At 34.4% G+C, this 22,190-nt stretch overlaps 1 protein-coding gene across 7 annotated transcripts in view; it reads left to right on the plus strand.

Moving 5' to 3' along the window:
* Positions 1 to 22,190, plus strand: part of Nol4 (nucleolar protein 4) — a 306,404-nt gene that overhangs the window by 167,998 nt on the left and 116,216 nt on the right. For 5 of the 7 annotated variants that reach the window (XM_071602644.1, XM_071602645.1, XM_027935708.2 and 2 more), the window contains one exon: positions 6,976 to 7,259. In XM_071602644.1, the coding sequence (XP_071458745.1) occupies positions 6,976 to 7,259 (284 nt within the window). Of the gene's footprint in view, positions 1 to 3,786; positions 3,806 to 6,975; positions 7,260 to 22,190 lie in introns of those variants that run through there. The other 2 variants (XM_027935713.2, XM_071602646.1) reach the window with 1 other exon arrangement.

Raw genomic sequence — 22,190 nt, forward strand, 5'->3', positions numbered from 1 at the left:
TAGATTGATTTAAAATTTAACATGAGATTTTATCATACTTAGTACTTGCTGTATGAAATGGAACATCAAGACTTCCATAGTATTAATTGTTTGGGTTTTAACTTGTGGCAGAAAATTGCTTCACAAATGAGTTCCCAATACATGAATGTCATACACAGCTATGTTAATGTATTGCTTGTGGCATTTGTTCTATTTATCAATATCAATATCAATACCTACATCTGTAACTATAGCAATATCTATAATGTTAACCTTGTATAAGATTCTACGCTGGGTTCTGTTGAACAACACAAAGAAGCATAAGATGTAAAATGCTACCTTGTTGAAATTTACAGTTAAATAGATTAACAAAACATATTTTTAAAGTCACAAGATGACAAAGTGTTAAAAGCTGAAATAGCAGACTGAATAAACTCCCATTGAAACCTTCCTTATCAGGACCAGGGTTAGGGATTTGAGACCCTGTGACAGTTATGATTACTTAGGTGCAATTTAAGACAGGTAAAATAAGTAGCATGGCATCTAGTTCAAGAACATTTATCCTGGAATCCATGAATAGATCAGTGCCACAACTTGAGAGGGAGGATAGATGAAGAAATTATATGAATATATACAGATGAATATATATGGATATATATAAATAAATATAAATGTATGTAAATGAATATATATATATATATATATATATACACTTATATGTATATATATGTATGTGTGTGTTTATATATATATATTCATTTGCCACTAACTGCAATTTAACATTTTATTCTGACTGTAGGCAATAAAACACAGTGGTATTCACAGTAACTATAACTTTGTCAACAGACTAAATCACAGATATTCCCAAATCACCTTGTAGAATATCAAAATGTTTATACATGTCATTTTTCATAAAATACAAGTTCTTTAAAACCCTAAAAACAAGTCAACAAGAACAGTAAAAGTAGTGTTTTATAATTTGTTTGGATAATTAAGAAGCCATTGACAAACTATTCCACTACTGAACATTTAAAAAAATGAATCATATTGGGATTGGTAAGTTTTGTTATGGGCCAATTGATAGTGGCTTAGAGATAGGAATGGAGGTAAACAGACTCTCCTCAGACCAGATTTGTATTGTTAGTGAGTTTTTCCAAGTATCTCCCCTGGGACAATGATTAATGTTTTTATAATACATGCAGGAAAAAAATAATGCACAGTGTCACATCCACAACTGTCTACAATGTGCAAGTCCTGTGGCAGTCTGTGAAACAAACTTACTTCTCTACTCTTCCAGCTCTTTCCTGCCTCTGGAGCTATCTATCTATCTATCTATCTATCTATTTATTTATTTATTTTTTGCTCTCTTGTAAACTGGATTAGCCTCTACCATCACCGTGATACATGCACATGTATCTCACCTTTTTCACATCCCACCTCTTATTAGAGGCCTTTCTTATTGCCCTTTGTCCCCCTTGATGTGTAGATGACTTTCTCAGAAGACCTTTATGTATTCATTATTCTTTATGTGAGACTCACATGGACCAGACACTACTTTCTACCTGACACTGTAATTCTTCTGATAGCCTCAGGTAAGATCAAGTTTCATAGAGAGTCTTTGGACTTATGATGCCAAGGACAGTGCCTTACCCAAAATAGGTATTTCATAACATTTTAAAGAAAACAATATAAATAATACACCTTACCTCCTCATTGATAGCCCAGATAGTTGTATCATTTGATTACCATGCTGACATTTAGTTATATGCTTTGAAACAGCTAATTTATCCCACTGCCTTCTCTGTATTTCCTCCTTAAATTAAATCTCATTCTAAGAAGGATTTAAGAGCTATGAAGCAGAAGTTTTAGAACCACCCTTCTATAGAATTAATTTTGTCGAAAACAATTTTTATTTTCTTGCTTTGAATAAAAGCTGTTTTATTATTTTAAACTCAGTGTCCTCCACCCTTTTAGTGGTACGTGTATTTATTTATATCAGTGCATATGTCTTTGGCGTGAATGTTTTGACTTTGCAATGTGGTGTTGCTCTTTGTACATATTTAAGATTACATCACTAAGTAGCATATGATCTTGCAAATGAAAATGGGAGATTGCAGTTTTAATTATCTTTTCGCAGGGCTTTGTAATGTTGAGACCTTGCAAGCATAGAACTTTTGTAGTCAGAATTGAGGCTTTTGCCAAAGATAACTGAAGATAATACTGAGAACAAGACTGTATAATTAAATAAAAAAGATATATTTTAGAGGATAAGTAAAATAGAAAAAGAATGGACATGTCATCACAAGGTTTTGAAGAAAGAAAATTAGAAAAATGAGGAATGAACTTCTAGGTAGCAAATACACATGGACCAAAAGGCCTTAAGCTAGAAATGATTCAGGAAGTGAGAATGTGCCTAGGATCCAGACTAGAAAGTGCTAGAGAGAATCAAATCAAATCAGATCACCTAGTTTGTATTGTAGCATAGAGGAAGTTATAGTGTAAGATGTAAGGTGTGATCTCACAATATATTAGAAGAGACCCCCCATTTGGGGGGATTGGTGAGGGTTGAACCCAGGAGTACTTAACCACTGAGCTCTTTTTATTTTTTGAGACAGGTTTTCACTAAGTTGCTTAGGACCTCACTAAATTGCCAAGGCTGGCTTTGAACTTGTAATCCTTCTACCTCAGTTTTGGGAGCTGCTGGGATTACAGGAACACACCACCATGCTAAGCTTCATTTTTTAAAATAACAGATCCTATAACTAGGAGAAGGCATAGAACAGAAGCCAGGAAGCATAAAATGGAGTTACACCTAAAATCCTTATTTTGCAAATAGATGTTGGAAAAATTTTTTAACTTTCTATGTTTTTATATTAAGGTACTACTCTTTTGGAGCAGGGTTTTTCCAATCTATATTTTGAGTTTAGAGTTAGTTTTAGGTTAAGATACGAAAAGGAAATTTTCTAAGGGTGCATCAAAGGACTTAGTGGTAAAAGACTATAGTGCATTTGAGGAAAAATAGTAAAAAGATTTTTGGACCCTGTGATATCTGACCTGGATTTTAGGACTGAACTTCCAAGTACTAATCTTAAAATGAGGATGATATATATCTTTTTTTCCTGTTCCTTTTGCCCAAGGCTCTTGGCCTAAAGGCCATAATGAAGAACTACTGCAAATGACTGTATAAGAAAGTAGGTCAGGGGCTTTGAGAGATTCACACACACACACACTCACACATGTTATAGGAGACTGTTACAGTTAATTCTTTATATAAAAGGAACAACCCACTGAATCTGGTGCGTTTAAAACTATCGTCATATAAAACACTGGTTGGGACGTTCAAAACAACTTAAACCATATTTCTAAGGTGTCTCCTGATTGAGGAAGTGGGCAGTAGGAATGGAGAAAGAATAAAACGAAGAGTCTGCCACTCAGTGTTACTGGACCTTCTAGACAAGAGCTTTAATCAAGCGGCAAGGTTTCCACCACCCTAGATCTGTCCCATTAAAAGTAACCACAGAACATCCAACTGCCCTCCTGATGTCACTAGATTCCACACCGCCCTGTCATCACATTCCACATTCTCCTCTGTTGCTAGGTACCCTGGGCTCTCTTATTTTCCAAAGCTCCAGGTGCTGTTTTCCCTTGGGACTCAAATACAGAGTCTTTGGTTCAAATGTTATGGTACCCAGACTGAATCCTTGAGAGAAGAATCTTCACCAGGGCCTGTGAACCTGAAGGCCATCCCCACAGCCTACACACGACACTACGTAGCCAGTGGTTCCCACACGCCAGCAGCCACTCAGGATGGAGCAGACCATGTTGGGTAAGGAAGCAGATTGCCCCTTTCAGGCAGTGAACTGATGTGAATTGGTTCCCATAAACAGGAGTCTGAAGTCTGTGATTTTAATTTCTAAATAAGTACCTTTAAAGAAGAGAGAACAAAAATCTTCAATGTGGTTACATGAAGCTCAACAATATTAAATTGCTTATTTATCCTCAGCTTACTATTCACTCTCTGTTCTTGACTGAATTTTTAAAATTAAAGACATCAAAAACTTTGTTTTAAATTTTGATTTATGGAACAGTACCATGAGACATTATTTTTTTAACCGCTTAAATTAAAAAATTGGTGAACGTGTATTTGATACAAATGAATATAAATCAGTCATTTGTTCTTTACAAAACATACTCATTTATTCAGAAAAGAAATATGTAAAGCTCTTGAATTTGGTTACCTTGGTAACATCTGGAGTGAACTACTCCATCTAAAAATATTTCTCCTTTATTGTTTATATTTTATGCTGAAACTATAATTAAATGACATTTATTAAAGTCTCTCATGATAAATGATGTTTATCTTACCTAAAAATGAGTAAATGATATAGTTTTATGAGATATATGTGGTGATTTTAGATTAAAGAAATAGATAAGGCATGTTTAATTTTTAACTATAAAAGAAATTGAATTTTTATGTTAATGTGTATTTAATTTTTAATTATTTAGGGTTATTTATTCATTATTGCTAAGGCTTTTTATGTTAAGTGTTTAGTACCTTTTTAAAAAGGGTTCTAGTACACAAATGCTAAATCGTATTTTTCCTTCATAAATTAAATATAAGTAATTGAACTATATTTGAATATGCCCATTATGATTTTTTTTTGGACTTTCTTAAAAAGAAAAAACTTTAAAAATCAGAATTAACCTGTTATACATTAGCATAAGGACTTCAATTCAAATAAAGAGACATGAGCAACTTTCTAAATTACTTATACAAATCCTCCCCCTAATTCTGTACGTCAAAGCTCTGGACATTTTATCGTTAAAAGCTTATTTTTTTTATTTCCCAAATTAATAGTATAAAAACTGCTGTGTCATTACTTATGGGTAGTTTCCTCTATTATCTTGCATATATTCTATATGTATGAATTCTTTTATTGGGCAGGAGGATGGGGATTGAGCCTAGGGGTATTTTACTGTTGAGCTATGTCCCTAGTCCTTTTTATTTTTTATTTTGAGACTGAGTCTTGCTAAATTGCTTAGAACCTCCTTACATGACTGAGATTTGCCTCTAATTTTCCTCCAGAGTTGCTGGAGTGAAAGGAGTGGGCCATCGCATCTGGCCATAAACTTTTTTGAATTGGTATATAAAAAGAATAATTGAGCAGAATGTGATATCGGAATATGTTTGAACTCTTTTTTAGAAAATAGTTTTAAAATCCATCTTAAAATACTGTTCTGAAAATTAAATTTAAACATAATGCCCTGTGTTTTAATTCCTTATTAAAGCCCTGAACTTCATCCTGGGCCCTGGCCTCTCCTGTGTCCATTCTTACCTGTTTGTAACTCTCTATGGTTGTCCCTTCTTCTATATTGGCACTACTTTAGTTTGAGCTTTCAAAGATGCCAGCTTATATGACATCTAAAATATCATTTTTTTTCCACTTCACTTCTCACAATAAAATTAAAATTGCTTCTGTTTGTTCTCAGAGTCAACTCCAAGCCCTTTGATATACAAAACACTTCCTGGGGTGCTCTCATCCTGTTAGATTTATTTCCCCTCATTTTCTCCTTAGTGCTCTTGCTTTCATCCTTCTTCTCACCTGCCCTGTGTGTCCTTCCATCTGAGACTTTGCAAAGCTGACACTTCTATAGGGAATGCTCTCCCCAGACTTCAGCGGCTCATGGCTTACTCATCCTGTGGAATTCGATTGACATTACCTTCTTCAGAAAGCCTGCTGTCTTATTCCTTGTACTGGATTATAGCCTTTTTGCTCTGCATTTGAATTGCATGTTTAATTCTCTATTTTTAAAAAATTATCTGTAAACTCATTGAGGCAGAGTCTCTAGAGGCCAAATTTTTGAACCCATACTGGCCACAGGATAGGCCCTTAAGAAATGTTTGTGGAAAACATGGATGAACAGGAGATATAGTACTCCTTTAGAATTTAAATATTTCCATGAATATAATTTATTTTAAGGTACAAAGTATTTTGTTCCACCCACAAATATAATGAATACTTGATAATATTCAGGAATCAGACAAGAAAATCAAAAGTAATGAATATTATGCCTCTTGTTTGCTTACATTCATATAGTTTCCTAAATAGCCTTTAAAGAAAACAATTGAACACCTCTGTCCATCATAATTCTTTATAATTAGTAGCAAATTCTCCTCATATAGGTAAAGACGAATTAATTAAGAAAACAGAATATTGTTTTGTGTAAACTTGGTCTATGTGTTTTGTTTTCAGAAATTTGGGATCATATTGGCTACACTATCTAAAGTTTTCAAGCCAGTACTTTATGATTCACATTTTTCTTTATCTAAAATTGGACTATTGAGTGACTGTATAATATTCGAACCATTCCAACATTTATTAATCCAATATTCTATTTTTGTTGCTTTATGTCACCTCCAAATTTTTGCTACTCAAATTAACACTGATGTTAAGTGTATTTTTTTAAACTTATTCAGAGACATACATAATGATTAGGCTTCTTAGGTTTAAAAATCTCAGAAGTGTAATGACCATAGCAAAGTTTATGAGCACTTCTAGTGTTTTAGATGCATATTAAAACTCATAAAGGTTGTACCAATGTACATCTCCATTAACCAGTGATAGGTAATGCTTTTCATTAGAGACTTCTTGGTAAATCTGGATATTCTCACTGGAGAAATAAAATCTATTTGCAAAGTAATTGAGAATTTATTTTATTCTTTGCTTAAATTTACTTTACTTTGAGATGACATTTGATATTCAACTGTTTATTTTATCTTCTTCATATTATTTCACGTCTTGTGCTTTGATGTGCCTGTTAGATTAAAAATAACAATAGCTGCATTGCAAGGTTACTGTTTAGGATAAATTACATGTTATATATAAAATTAGTTGGCACAATGTCACACATAATAGGAACTCAGCAAATGCAAGTTGAAGTCGAAAAGGAGAACATATTAATTAAAATAAAAATATAAATTTTTCTTTCCAACAGATGATTCTGCTGCAGAGAGCTTTAATGGCAATGAGACTCTGGGCCACAGTTCAATTGCTTCAGGGGGAACACACAGCAGGGAGATGGGAGACTCCAACAGTGATGGCAAGACTGGGGTGGAACAGGATGAACAGCCACTGAATCTGAGTGACAGTCCCCTCTCTGCACAGCTGACTTCGGAATACAGAATAGATGATCACAGCAGTAATGGGAAAAGCAAATATAAGAATCTTCTAATTTCTGACCTCAAGATGGAGCGAGAGGCGAGAGAAAATGGAAGCAAGGTAAGGTCATGTTACAATTTCCAGAGAATTTTTAAGTTGGTCATGAAGGTCACAAAGAAGCATCTATATGTGCTGGAGATAACGATTGTGGCCAATAAAATATTTAAAGCAAATCCCCAAAATATGTTACCAAGAATCTTATAATCATGCATATTGTGTGTCCATAAAATATGGTTTCAGTAAAAACGATGAGTAAATTGGATCATGTCTCAAAACTCTTGGTATTTTTGACAGAATTGCCTGATTTCATGTATCTCATTTATATAATCTACTTATGGATCTGTCTCTGGGAATTTATAGAGCTCAGGTGTGAAAGTTTCAGTCTCAGTACACAATTTTCAACTATAAAAAGATCACTATCTTGTTTCTCTAGATTGGATAGGTGTGTGTAGCAATAACATTTCAATTAAATTCTCCAGTTTGCTTTCGAGACCTGGGGACTGTAGTCAGTAATTTACTTTCTGGCACCAGAGAACTATTTAGTGTCAGTTTCCTGGATGAAATCTGTGGATTAAATACCCACTTAAAGAAGTGATTCATCATAAATTATATTACACAAAAGACAGAAACATGTTTCAGACATATTATCTAAATTTTCTAGATGCTTTGCATTAGACTACGTGACAACCACCCACCAATTTATTTTTAAAAATTAAGCTTAAATGTATACAATTTTGAAATTGCTGAGGCTGGTGAATTTTCTGTGTAACTTTTGAAGATGTACTTTGGGGACACAGGAGGATTTTTATGCAATGTACATTTTTATGTCCTTCTCTTGCCTCTACCTCTAAGATGGAGTTGTAGACTTGTTTCTGACATGCATTCCTAAAAATGAAACGTCTTAATCTGGATTAATTTCTGAATTTGCTGAGGCACTATGCTTCCTAAATTGGCTCTATTTAAATCATCTCCTTGCCTGAGGGTGTGTCGTTTCATCTTCTTTTAAGCAAGTCACTAGACATCACCAGACACTTAAGCTCTTCTGCCTGTGGGAGGCTGCTACAACTTTTGCTGTGGTAAATGCACAAATGTCCTCAGTGGTTTGAAGCCGGATCACACAAGCACAAATGATTTTATATTTGCTAACATGATCTGAATCACTGCATACATTTTACAGAACAAAATCATCCTAAACGTTTTCCCGCCCACCACATTACCCTGTCTTTACAAGGATTAAAGAATCATGAAACATCCTTCTTATGCCATGTGCTTGTTCAATTTTTTTTTCCCTAAAATTATCCAGTGGTTTGATCTTCTCTTCTTTCTCCCCTTGTTCAATGTTATCTGGGGAACTATGCTCATTAAAGCATGTTCCTGCACACATTAACCAGAATGAAATTACCTTTTAGCTCTATTAAAATACAGTTATGAAACACAGATTGTTGGGGCTATTATCTGAGAGTAAAATAAGCAAAGGACTAGCACAGAAGGAGATACTCTTGAGGTAGCATCAGTTACCAATTATTAACCAAACAGCCAACAGAGAAGAAGCCAGTGAGCCTAAGAAGAATCAGAAGGGTACAGTATATAAAAGCCAACCAAGTTCACCTTTCAAGGAGATGTTGGTCAATCTGGTGAACAATGCTGAGAAATAAAATAAGATGAAGGTATAAAATAATGGAACTTATACTCATTTAACTCTGGATATCTGTATTAAAACATCATTAGACCTTACAGTTATACAATTAAAAAAAATAAACCTGGCATACTCAAAGCAGTAGTATAGGTAGCAGAGACAGCTCACAGAAATATCAGTCTTTATTTATAAGACACTTAACTATACATAGTTTTGGGGAAGAGGGTACATATGCATAGAAAAACTTTTTACTGCAAGTATAGACAAACATTCTTTCCTAGGCTAAAACATAGAGTTCAAGTAAAAATATATTATTTCTATTGATGTAATAGTCAAAATGTGCTTCCTAGAGGAAATGAGTCTTGGACTTGAAGGGAATGTGAGATTACCATTATTTTTCAGCCATCTCTTGCTAGATACTGTGAAGATCCTTTAATGCAGACAGGGAAGAATCTTGGTCTCAGGCTAGAGAGTCATTGGCCATTTCAATCTGTGTATGACTTCATATCATGGCATGTGAGGAAGAATCTTCCATTACAACATGAGATAAACTATTTGCCACCAATTAATTCATTTGCCAAATATTTATTGAGGAGTTATACTTGTAAGATACTACTGTAGGAAGCAAAAATATGCAAATGAGTGAAGAAGGGTCCTTGCCCTTCAACAGCTCCTGGTATAGCAAAAAAGGGAGCTGAATTTATGCTTACAGTCTAATATATAAATGTTTTTATACCAGGGATTAAACTCAGGGGCACTCAACCACTGAGCCACATCCCCAGCCCTATTTTGTATTTTGTTTAGAGACAGGGTCTCACTGAGTTGCTTAGCACCTACCTTTACTGAAACTGGCTTTGAACTTGAGATCCTCCTGCCTCAGCCTCCCAAGCTGCTGGGAATATGGGTGTGTGCCATCATGCCAGGTTGATTATGGTCTGATTCTTTAAGTGATACAATGTCATATGGACAGGGTGAAATGAGAGAACGAAGATGGGGAACCCAAGGGACCATACTGATTCTTTTTTTGTTTTGTAGAACAGATTTTTTTTTCTCTTTCAAAAGTTTAATAAAGTTGACAAATTTCTAGTAAGACAGGGAAAAGGTATGAAACAAGGCACAAATTATATTCTTTCTCAGAAATATAAAAATAAACATTAATACTAATGCTGTTCCTTCTGTTATATTAAACATAATGAATAAATAGCCTTGTGGCAATACTTTGTTATTGTTGTTCTTTTTCTTAAGGATGACTGGGGGGAGAAAGTGGTACCAGAGATGAATATAGAAGGGCAAGTGGGAATTACTCGGATAAAGATTATTAATGGTAGAGGGTTAAGTGTGTTTTGAGGCATTCATCTATGAGAACACCTGCTTGGCTAGGAGATTTGCAAAAATCTTAGAATGGCCACAGGAGAAGGGGATGTGCAATATAACTAAGTACAAAGAGGCTGCGTCATTAAAGGATTTAGGCCACTTTAATACTTTGGATTATGATCAATAGGTAGAGTTAAGTATGATAATCTTGTAGTCATCTTGGAATCTGAGAAAAATTATTCCGGCAATAATTGTGGTAGTGAATTAATAAGAAAGGAACTCAGGGAAGGGGAAATAAATTTGATTAGAGAGCTACTCTAGCAACCCAAGAGAAAAATAATAACATTTAAAGTCAAATAAATGGAAATGGGAATGGAAAGCAGATATAAAAACAAATGGAACTGTTACTTTTATACTTCTGATGTTTATTTGCAGCACCATCATTTATAGGTCCATAGATTATACATAGCCAAACTCCTAGTGATGCTGTTCACATTAGAATATAATATGAATAACCTCTACCTGGCCATATCCAATTAGGGTTTATATTCTAAGAGCACAAAAATAATGTTTACCTTGCTTAATGCAGTATGCTTAGTATTTGGCTTACCATCTGGAACACAACAGTTTATCAATAAATATTTTGAAGAAATTCATAAAGGTTTATTGGATGTGGGAAGTAAGACAGAGAACATTCTAGAATGACTCCAAGATTTTTCACTTGGTTGTCTGAGTGGATGGTGATTGCATTTATCAAGATTTAGAATGAGAAACATTTGGATAAGGAGTTTCCATAGATAAAGCTTACAGTGCCTATGCAATATCCATTGGATATCATAGTAGGTATTGGAGATATTTGTGTCAGCTGTGAAGAATGATGTGAGTTGGTGAGAGAGACATTTGTAAGATTTCAGAGCAGAAGGTGTGCTTCTCAGGATATGCTTGATAGAATCACCCATTAGGAAAAGGTGGCAAGAAAGGCATTTGTGGAAGAACAATTATGCAAGCAGAAAACAAAGAAGGCAGCCAGATAAAGAAATGTTTTAGAAGCCAAATTGTGGCATATTTCATATATGTGTAAGTGATTAAATTAAGCAAGTCTTAGGTGAAGTGACCGAGATTTAAGCCTAGATCATAGTTAGGAGAATGGATGCTAAGAGCTGCATTCAAAACAGGTGGCAGGAGAAACATTTGAAGAATTAGTGGGAATTTTGACTGAGATGGAAAAGCCTAGTCATTTTAACTAGAAAGGAAACAGTATGGAATTTGTTCTGGTATTTCTTCTTGTAATCTGAATCTGAATATAAACGGCTCCAGGGCTCCTGGTTTGGGATCAACACTTATTTTATCCCATTGCTATCAGATGAACTGCATTCTAAAGTTCTCTGTGATCAGTACTATCTCTTGTGGTCCTTAGGAATGCTCCATCACTTCTGTTTGACCTTTTGAAGTGACACTACTACCATTTCTTTTTTCTTCCTTGGAGGGATATAAAAGCTTAATTATATAGAATCTTTGAGAAGCTTAGATTCCTGTGAGTTTAATATTGACCTATTTCTCAGTTTTGTTATGAATAATATCAAACAAAAGTGATTATGAGGCATTTAAAAAATAGAGCAATGAATAGAAATGCTTATAAAGAATAGCTGAGTTGGACTATGCCATTTACTGATTGCTTATTATTATGCAAATTCACTCACTAGACTTGCAGGGAATCACTTTAACCAATCTAAAAACTAAATATATGCCCGTTGAAAGAGTTTAGGTGGTATTTATTTTCTTTGCTGATAGCCACATTTTTAAGGGGCAACTTAATAACATTAGAATTCAGAAGTGAGAGCAGAAATGATGATGAGTTTAGAAAATAAGACCCACGAGAAAGCGTTAAGGGACTAGCTGTAGAGAAAAAGAGAAGACAATAAATTGCAAATCTAGAGCCTACTGTCTCTTCTAAAATTATTAATAGATGAGAATGGAAACAAATCCATAATTTGAACAGAGAGAAATACATGACTTAAAAACATTGAATTGTTGAATATTTCTTCTTTTTTAATTTTCTGGGGTTTTTTTAGTACTTGTGAAACAGTGGCTTCTTATTTAATATGGTGAAATATTCTTAAGCAATCTCATGAAAGAATAATGTTTCAAATAATAATTTGTGGGAAGGTGATTACCATTGAAGGCTAATGTGCAACCGTGGTTACTGCATATTTGGATTTGGGCTCAGTTCCCAAGACACCTTAGTCTTCACTTTATTTAATAGTATTGTTTTTGCCCACGTGGCCCATATTATATTTTTTCAATTAATTTTTCCATTAAATTTTTACCAAAATGAATGTTACCATTCAAATTAAATTTTCTAGAATATTAATCCTAATTACCACAAATAATTATTATGTGATTTTCTTTAGATATGATGGATAGAAGTAATATATTTTTCAAAATATCTCTTTTAATGGCTTAGGTATAATGAGATATTTTAAATACTATGAGTAATGGATTGACTTATGTAATAATATTATCTTGGTCTTTGTGGGTATTTCAGCACATAATTGCTTCAATTTGACGATTTTCAATATCTGGCTCTCTTGGTGTTATGCAGCTATTCTGTACCAGATCTTGTGTAAGGTAGAAATAACCATATTGATCTTAATTCTAGAGAGAAACAACTGCAGTAAATATACACAATCTGTACTAGGCACTGTCATGAGTGTTGAAGGACAAAGAAAAAAAAAAACAGTCTTTGTCATTAAGAACTCACCCTTTGTCGAGAAAGACAGATGCTAACTTAATGTCATAAGAAGAGCAGGTATAATTATCAGATGTATCTAAACAAAAGGAAGTAAAATCTGGTGGCTTGTGATTCAACTGACATGATTTATACAATTAGTTATGTGATAAGGCCTGGCATTGAACCCAAGCCTCTTGACTCTGCAGTCTGTACATTTCCTATACCCATACTGACTGATGCTGTGTGAGTCCAGACATCTCTGTGGGTCACATTGTGTCTGTGATGGGCAAGCCATTCAGAGAGATAGAGCATATTTGTTAGTCAGCTTTGCATCTCAGCAACAAAATACCTGACATAATAATCTTAAATGGAGGAGCCGTTTATTTCTGCTCACTGCTAGGTCCATGGATGGTTGGCCCTATTGTTTGTGGGCCTGTGGCAAAGCGGTATATTATGGCAGGAGAGTGTACCAGAGGGGATGTTCACCTCATGGTGAACTGGAGTGGAAGGTACAGACAGGAAGGGGCCAGGGTCCCAATATCTCCTTCAAGGGCATGCCCCAGTGACCTAACTTCTATTAGGCACCACCTCTTAAAGCCACCACTTTCCAAAAGCACCATAGGTGGACAACCAGACATGTAAAAACATAGGCCTTTGGAGGACTTAAGATCCAGGATGTAGCAGCATCTAGTATGATTCACAGACAGTTTCTTGATAAATGACAATACTCGCAGCAACGTTTCTTATATAAATATTTGTTTTTCTTTTTAATATGTGAATTATTTTACAAAAATAAAAATAATATATGAAAGGCCTCTATTGGAAAACTAAGCAAGTCTGTCAAATATCTATTCATTGTTTTAGTTTTTCAATGTAAACAAATGTATAATTGAGAAAGAATGGGTCTTTCAAAAGCCCTAGAATAAATTTCAAAATTACAATTTATTAATTACCAATTTGAAAGTAATCTTCATACTTTATGTATAAATATATATTATACATATATTACTTATAGGTGTATTTGGACTTATGCACATAAACACAGAGTTATTTTATTATATACTTAATTATATGGACTTCATTTCTGCTCATTAATGGGTACATTTTTCCTTCTGTGCTTAGTATATTTTTAAATAAAAACATACACAAGAAGGATAGAATATGGTATGATTCATTACTTTGGTAGTGTCTGTCATATTTGCAATCTAAGTTTAAATGTGTATAATTTTGTAAAAAAAAAAAAAAGACCTTAGGGACTGTAAAATCAACCACATTATAGAATAATATAATTTTTAAAACCAACAGCCACTCATTTTACACAGATTAAAAAACTGAGCCCCACCCAAGTGGCTCCTAACACCCAAATTATTTTCCTTTTGAATCATCCTGTTGCTAGGCTTACCATTACATATGATTATTTTCCCTAATGTTCCTTCAGGAAGCGGGAGGGCAGAGCTATCTTATAAGTGGTTACTATGCATACTGCAGTTCAATGTTTATTTCACATTTGTTATCTCAGAAGAATGAAAGAGCAAGGGTCTTCTATAATTTATATCCTGAAAAGTCCAAGGTGAAGTTGATATTTAATTCTGCGCATGCAGCAAAATATGAATTTTCACTTCCTTTTTAAACATGCAAGAGTTCATTTGGGTCAGTACAAAGTCTCAACTGGCCCTCCAGCCATCGATGCTATGCATTCATAAGTAATCTGGTCACAGCTATAAGTTTCATTTTTTTATCAAAATACAAAACAAAGAAAACTGACCAATTGTTAGCCTTTTATTTATTAATAGTTCAAAAATAATTAGTTTTATTTTGTATGTCTTTGTATTTAATGTATTACGTTTGTTTTCAGACTTTTTATTTTGTTTTGTTTTAGGTGTGTATGCCTGTCCATTTTACGTTTGTGTTCAATATTAGAAATAAGGACAAACGGCTAAAAATATTCTAGTTTGTAGGTGAATTTAGAATGGAGAGGAGCTCTAGGAGAAAGAACTCTAGTTTAAACACTCCAAAGTAATTAGTGCATTTCTCAAAATATTTAGTATTACCAGGATTTCTTGAAATGCTCAGTATTGACCCAAATTTGAGGGAAAAAAAAGAAAAAATGTTAAAACAGAGTCATAGAGTTTTACATTCCAGTTGTTTCAGTTTAATGGTTTCTGTTGTTCCTATTAATATTAAATGTTAGATGAATTCTAAAGTAGGCACCTGAAAAACCTCATGATTACTGTGCATTTTTGTAGTTTTGAAATGGAGATCTTGAAGTTAGCAGGGATCAAGAGAATGACTCAGATGACAGAGTTAAAAAAAAAAAGAAAGAATTAACTCATTCACTTATTCCAAGGATTAAAAACAAAAGATTAATAAGTGTTAAGTTTTTACTATATGTCAGGCACTACACTAAGAACTAATTTATGTAATTGGTACAACTATCCAATGGAATTAGGATGCATTATTATTCCATTTTTTTCCATAGGAGAAATATGAGACTGAAATGAGTTACAAATATGGTTAAATCAAAGATTGTTAGAATTTGGATTTAAGCACTAAGTAATTTGGCTCATATCTAAACCGCACCATGATGTAAGTTAAGAGATTTTGGTATAGAGTCTGAAAATGAGCAGCAGCAAATTTTACTAAGACCTCCATCTATTCGTTTATGGCTCAGTTATTCCCTACTCAGAAATTCACACCTAACAGCTCTGTGACCTTGGGGAAATGCTGTATGTTTTGACCCTAGGTACTTCACCAATAAAATGTGTATCATAATTGTTAACTTGCAGGCAATTGTAGAGATCAAATAAAGATTATGTGTATTTTTCATACAAGTGCACAATAAATGGAGCTGCACAGTAGTTGTTATTGATTTCAGAATTTGGGGCTTAGCTGAATTTTGCAAGAATGTCCTCACTCATGCATATTTATTGGGGAAGCTTAATACTTATATTCAATAGCCTACAAATTACTTACTGAGACTGGAAACTTGGGGAAGCATATTAACTTCTTTAAGCTAGTGAATACTACTTTTTCTTTTTTCTTTTGCCTCTTCTTCCTTCCTTATTTCCTTTTAGTTACTTATTATATAGGAAACCAGAATCTACAATATACATTTCCAGAGGCATTTTTTAATTCATTCTAAAACCTATTTCTGTAAATAGTATGCACTTATAAAATAGATTCTAAGATAACCTGAAAGCTCTGCTTGTAACACTTCTGTGGAATCTATCCAATTAAAACATCCCTATCTCCATACCATCTATCATGTTCACCACAGCTTTAATTTTTTTTTTTATTTTCTAAACTCCTAGAGGAAAAAAATTGATGAAGAATGAGTAAAAGGTGACAGTATGGTGGTTGCAGAGCCTGACACTACAGTGACTTACATGCATGAGGCTTGCTCTCTGTCAAATGTTTGTTGGACACAGTGAGTGACATGAGAATATGCTGAATTGATTTTTATCCCATCCACTGTCTCATACCAGAATTTTCTTCGCAGCACCACCTGGCTTTACCAAACTCCCCACTATGTAAAGAACATTGAACTTCACTTAGAATATGAGTCTGATGTATTCTGGATTATAAGAGGTAAATCTCTTACAACCAGAAATTCCAGAGATTCCTCCCTGAATATTTCACCATAACTGTGTTTCAAATGGAATGGATTTCCAGCCTGGTAACTGAGGAAGATAGTATCATAGCAGGCTGGAGATATTTGGGGGTTTATAAGATTCTGAAATTCTCAAATCACAATATGCAAACTTTGTATAAAGAAAATTAAACATTTAAAATTGTTCTCATTTGGTGTTTAAGGTGAAATTTTAAATACCACATATTATCAAAATTATCTGAGATATGTATTTCTATACTTTCATGAACTAAGATATTTCCTGGTTTTAATCTTCTTTATTATTCATAGTTCTCCAGGGTAAGAAAGCCAATAAGATACACACAGACATATAGAATGGGATATATTATATGAGATTGACTCATACAACTATGGAAGCTAAGAAGTCCCATGATCTGCCATCTGCAAAATAGAGGTCGAGGAAAATTAGTAGTATAGTTCCAATTGAAATCCGAAGGTCTGAAAATCAGAGGAACTAACAGTGTAAGTTCCTTTCTGAATCAGAAGACTCAAAAATAAGGAATGTCTATGTCTAAAGACATGGGAAGATGGATAGTCCAGCCTAAGAAAATAAAGGAGGCTCACCCTCTCCCTCTACTTTGTTTTACCAGGACCTCAACAGATGGGATGATGCCCACCCACACTGGGTATTCTTTACCCAGTACTAATCTCAGTTTACCAAATCCTGATCTCTTTTAAAAACACCCTTACAAACACACCTAGGAATAATGTTTTATTCAGCTATCCTGGCATTCTTTATCTAAGTTGTTACATGAAATTAACCATCACCAGTTCACCCCTTGTCAGCTGGCACCCACATGCCTTTTTCAAAAACTCTGCTTAATCTCCAAATGAAGAAAATAATAGGGCCATAATTCTGCCTAACATGATACAAACATTTTGTCCAACAAACAACAAACTAATTCCTTACCAAGAAAAAGAGTTAACATTCTTGAATTATGTTTCTTCTTCTGATATCCAGTAACTTAAATACTTTCTTGTAAAATTAATAATAAATATTGATCTAAAGTCTATATATCTTTTGTTACATGATATGGCAATAGGAGAGAAAAGAAGCAGATATTTGCTTAGTACATGTAAATTTACACACAAACATATTCGTAACAAAGTGGGAATACTCATGACTATTATAGTCCTTTTTATGTAAATAATCCCATGCTCATAACTGGTGTATATAATTACCTTATATTATATATTCTGTATTCCCTTTGCCTTCAGCAATCCCCTTCAGTTGGTCAAGGATCCTTACCTGGTGAGACTCACACCTTAATTCTTGAAGGTTCATTAGTAATATTTTCTGGTTTGGGTTCTTGTAGTTTTCCATTGACATTTATCACAGGACATTGTAAAACTAAGCTATGACATAGGAGAACCTCCTACATTCCAGACAAGTTCTCTCATCTCCATTGTGGAGGAATAATTCTGCTTCCTCTTGGTATCTTGATCAACCATCTAGCCAACACACTCAGAGGCAAAAGAAGTTCAAAGTATCCAAACAACCATCTTAACTAAAAGTTCAATGAAATTGTTTCCTGGTAGGATTATTCTTCCCTCTGGAATTAAGACCTGTAGTCTATCAGGGCATAAAATCATGGGAATAAGAAGCAACATTTTTGCTAGTAGGTCACTAGTGGCAATAGTAATGCTACTTCCATTTCCACTGGTTGATTCTCAGACCCATGGATACTGGCTATCAAAAAAGTCAGTATCATATATTTAATGCTGATTCAGAGAATATACAACCTTCTAAAGAACCTTTCCCCAGCTCTGCAAGGTATTGCTATATACCTACCACTTTGACCAAATCTTCAAAAGGCAGTTATACCGTTCTATCATGCCAGGTACTTCAGGATGTTGGGAACTAAAGGGGAATAAAGCAGGGCCAAAGAATTTCATGAGCATGCACCTATTGCCATTCTTTTCCTTATGTATTTTTTTCTTTGAAGTGAGTTCCTCCATCAGAAGCAATGCTGTATAGAATACCCCAAAGGTGGAGAAGACATAAGGCATTCTATAAAAGTCCATGGATGGTAGTATTGACAGAAATATTATTGTATGCAAAGAAGACAAATCCGTATCTAACAAAAGTGTCTTTTTTATAAAGGACCAAACTTTGCTCCTTCCCTGATGGAGGCAATCAGTGTAATTAACCTCCCTACCACCTGATTGAAATAATGCCAGTTTGATCTCTGAGTCTGGTAGATTGGGTACTTAGTGTAGTAGATGATGCCTGCCTGGATGGTGATGATGTTCTTTACCCATTCTGCTAGTTCAAATGGTGGTAATCTATTACAGAAACACCTTTACACACATATAGACAGAGTTTTAGCATGTATTTGGGCATTCCTTAGCCCATTCAAGTTGACATATAGAATTAATCCATCCAAGATACCTCTAGAATACTTGCATAATTTAACAGTGTCTATGGGAATGATTGGTGATGGGACATACTCAGGACCCAAGGAGAGACAATTCCCATCTGAGATACCTCTAGAATACTTGCATAATTTAATATTAGTTGGGAAAATTGTCTTTGGGTAAGAATTGTCCAAGTCATCAAATATTCCTCTGTTTGAGTGTAAACATGGTGCCCTACCAGAGAGTATGGCAGCAAAGAGAGCATCTCTGAGGGAGTAATACCACCTATCAAATGAATAACAACAAAATAGTAAAAAGATATGAGTATCAGTTTTTAGGGGGAAAAATGTTTTGTGAAAACCAAAAGTAGAGAATTGAGGAAGACTTCATGAAGGAAGAAAGATTGTATAAACTCCCAAAATAAGGATCACTTAAATGAGAGAAGTTTGAGAGGTTGAAAAGGAATAGGAGCATAAAGTCCAAAGCAGGCGACACCACAGCATATTTGCATGAAAGAATTTCAGTAGGATGTCTCAGCACTACGTGGACTGATTCATGGGTGTAAAATACAGGAGGTAGAGTGAATTTTTCTGAGGTCCAAGGGCCTTTGCCAGGGCAGCAACAGCACTAGCCTCAGTTTTGAGCTTATGGAGTTTTAAGTGCTAGATGATCATAGAGTTAGGTATGATTGACTGACAGGTGGAGTGTGAGGCCAGTGGTGAAAGAAAGACAGCAGATGAGGAAAGATGTAGGGTCATCAGCAGAGTTTTACCTGGAGGCTAAATGGGAAGTGAACAGGCCTGAGCCTCTTTGTTTTGGATGAAAGAAGAGGAACAATGAACAGGAACAGAGATGAAGCAAACGGAGTGAGAAAACACAAAGCTCCTGGCATATATGTCTGGCACACAAAGAGCTGCAGTAATGGATCATTTTGAAGGGTATAGAGAGACTTGGAGGAGAAGGAACAGGGAAGGAGACATTAAACTGGATGTCCCTGAGCCTTCCTGAGAGACATTTCTATTGTCTTTGAGAACAAAGGACAGAGCTCAAAGCACTGAGACATGAATCAATATATGGTTTTCTCAGAAAAAAAAAAGGCATGCACAGTAAAAGCATTCATCAGATTTGTATGATTTGTAATTATATTTTCAAATTATATTAATAATAACAATTATAAAATGAAGTATGAATTTAAGTTGATATTTTAAGACAATCTTAACATTGAAATTTCAAGCGAAGTCCGCAAGTAGCTTGAACACTAATTGTGTACTAAACCTAGAAAATGCAGAAATGAAAAAGGCATAGGTTCACACCCCAGGGCATCAGGAAAAAAAAGTGGGAAACATGAAACATGTAGCAATGACAGTCTCCTAGGACAGTAATATATAATGTATACAGACATTAGTTGGGAAAATTGTCTTTGGGTAAGAATTGTCCAAGTCATCAATGAGCCATACATGAAGGAGATTTTTTTTTTTTAATTGAGAGGAGGAAGATGTGAGTTTGAGATGCTCATGAAAGATTTTCCTGAATATCTGTCACCTTATCTGTGTAGTAAAAGAAAAACAATTTCCAGCCAGAAAAGAAGGTGGGGAAATGTGATCCAGATTCTACCATTGATGAAACTATGTGGGCTTGGGAAGTTATTGAATCTCTTTTTAACGCAATTTACTCTTACACTAGAGAATTATATTCTACTGCAAAAAGTTCTTTCATTTAGATGCCAATGTATATTTATTTGCTCTTTACAATGTGCCAAGCCCTGAGTTAAATACTAGGGATCTGGTAAATGGAATGAGAATTAAATGAAAAAACAATAGATACAATGGTTAGTATAGATTTAGGGAAAAAAAAAAACTATAAGGAGTTACCATTATTTGTGTTAACTATAAATTAATGAAACAGTGTCATAGATAAGCAGATGATAGCCAACCAGTCCAGCTAAAATCAGGGAAAAATCTGATGTGCCTATGGGAATGATTGGTGATGGGACATACTCAGGACCCAAGGAGAGACAATGATGAGAGGGGATGAGGCAAGGGCCTGGACAACAGAGGTCTCAAATGCAGGCAGAAGATTGAACTTCATCTTTTTTAAAGTATATTTTAGTTACGAATGGACACAATTCTTTATTTTATTATTTTTATGTGGAGCTGAGGATCAAACCCAGAGCTTCACACATCTAGTTAGGCAAGTGCTCTACCATTGAGCTACAACCCCAGTCCCTGGACTTCATCTTAAAAGGAGGAAGAAACAACAACAAAAAGATTTTTCAGCATTAAGGAAGATGTAAATTCATTTACATTGTAAAAAGCCAAATAATACAGTCTTCTATGAGAAGAAGATGAATAGTATAATCAAAATACTAGATTTACAAAAGTGATGAAGTTAACTTTTATTTCATCTATTGAATATTTATTGAAGGCTACTATGTGCTAGGTATTAGGCTGGGCACTGAGGATGCAAAGGTATACAAAATGTGGTTTCTGCTCTAAAAATGCCCAATCCACTATGTCACATTAATAATAGTTTATAATAAAACCAATAATAATGATATTCCCAACAGCATATTTGCATGAAAGAATTTCAGTGCACTGGAAAACATCAATAAAAGCCCAAATATAGTAAAAATATTTAACAAACATTCCTAAGAAGCTCACAGAAAGTGTAGATTTAAGGACTAAATTGTTGTGTAAATGCCAAAAAATGTAAAATAAAACTGTCTATATCTCCTGCAAAAAATATTATTATACAAGAACACAGAGAATGAGCATTAATTAGTTTTCCTGGTACTCCCCCTTTAGAAAAATGGGAATAATTTTCACTCCCAAAGTATTTTATACAGTTTGATAAACATAATTAAAGGATATCATGATTAGGAAAAAATAATTCCAGAATTTTTCCTTAAATATAAGTCCTGATCACTGGAGACATTAATTTTAGTAAAGCAGAATGACTTCTTAATGGAACTTTCACTGATCCATAATGATTTCATGTGTGACTTTTTTCCATGTGTGAGAGTAAATGGGGACTTAATTTTTATGAATATCAAAAATATTCTTTTAATATACATTGAAGATAGTTTGGATGCCAAGTGTTTTGCATTTTATCCATCATTTAACAAGTATCTATTGAGTTGCTTCTTTGAATAAAATATTATATTGGTACAAACATGAAGAAGAAGGAGGTGATCCCTGTTTCTGGAAGGCTTTAGTCTGGTTATGAAATTGGGCTGACTAATAGAAGGTAGAGTGGGATAAGGGAATGGTCTCTGATGGAAGCACCACAAGAGGCTCTGGTTGG

The sequence above is a fragment of the Marmota flaviventris genome, chromosome 16 (assembly GCF_047511675.1).
Source record: "Marmota flaviventris isolate mMarFla1 chromosome 16, mMarFla1.hap1, whole genome shotgun sequence".
Classification (NCBI taxonomy): Eukaryota; Metazoa; Chordata; class Mammalia; order Rodentia; family Sciuridae; genus Marmota; species Marmota flaviventris.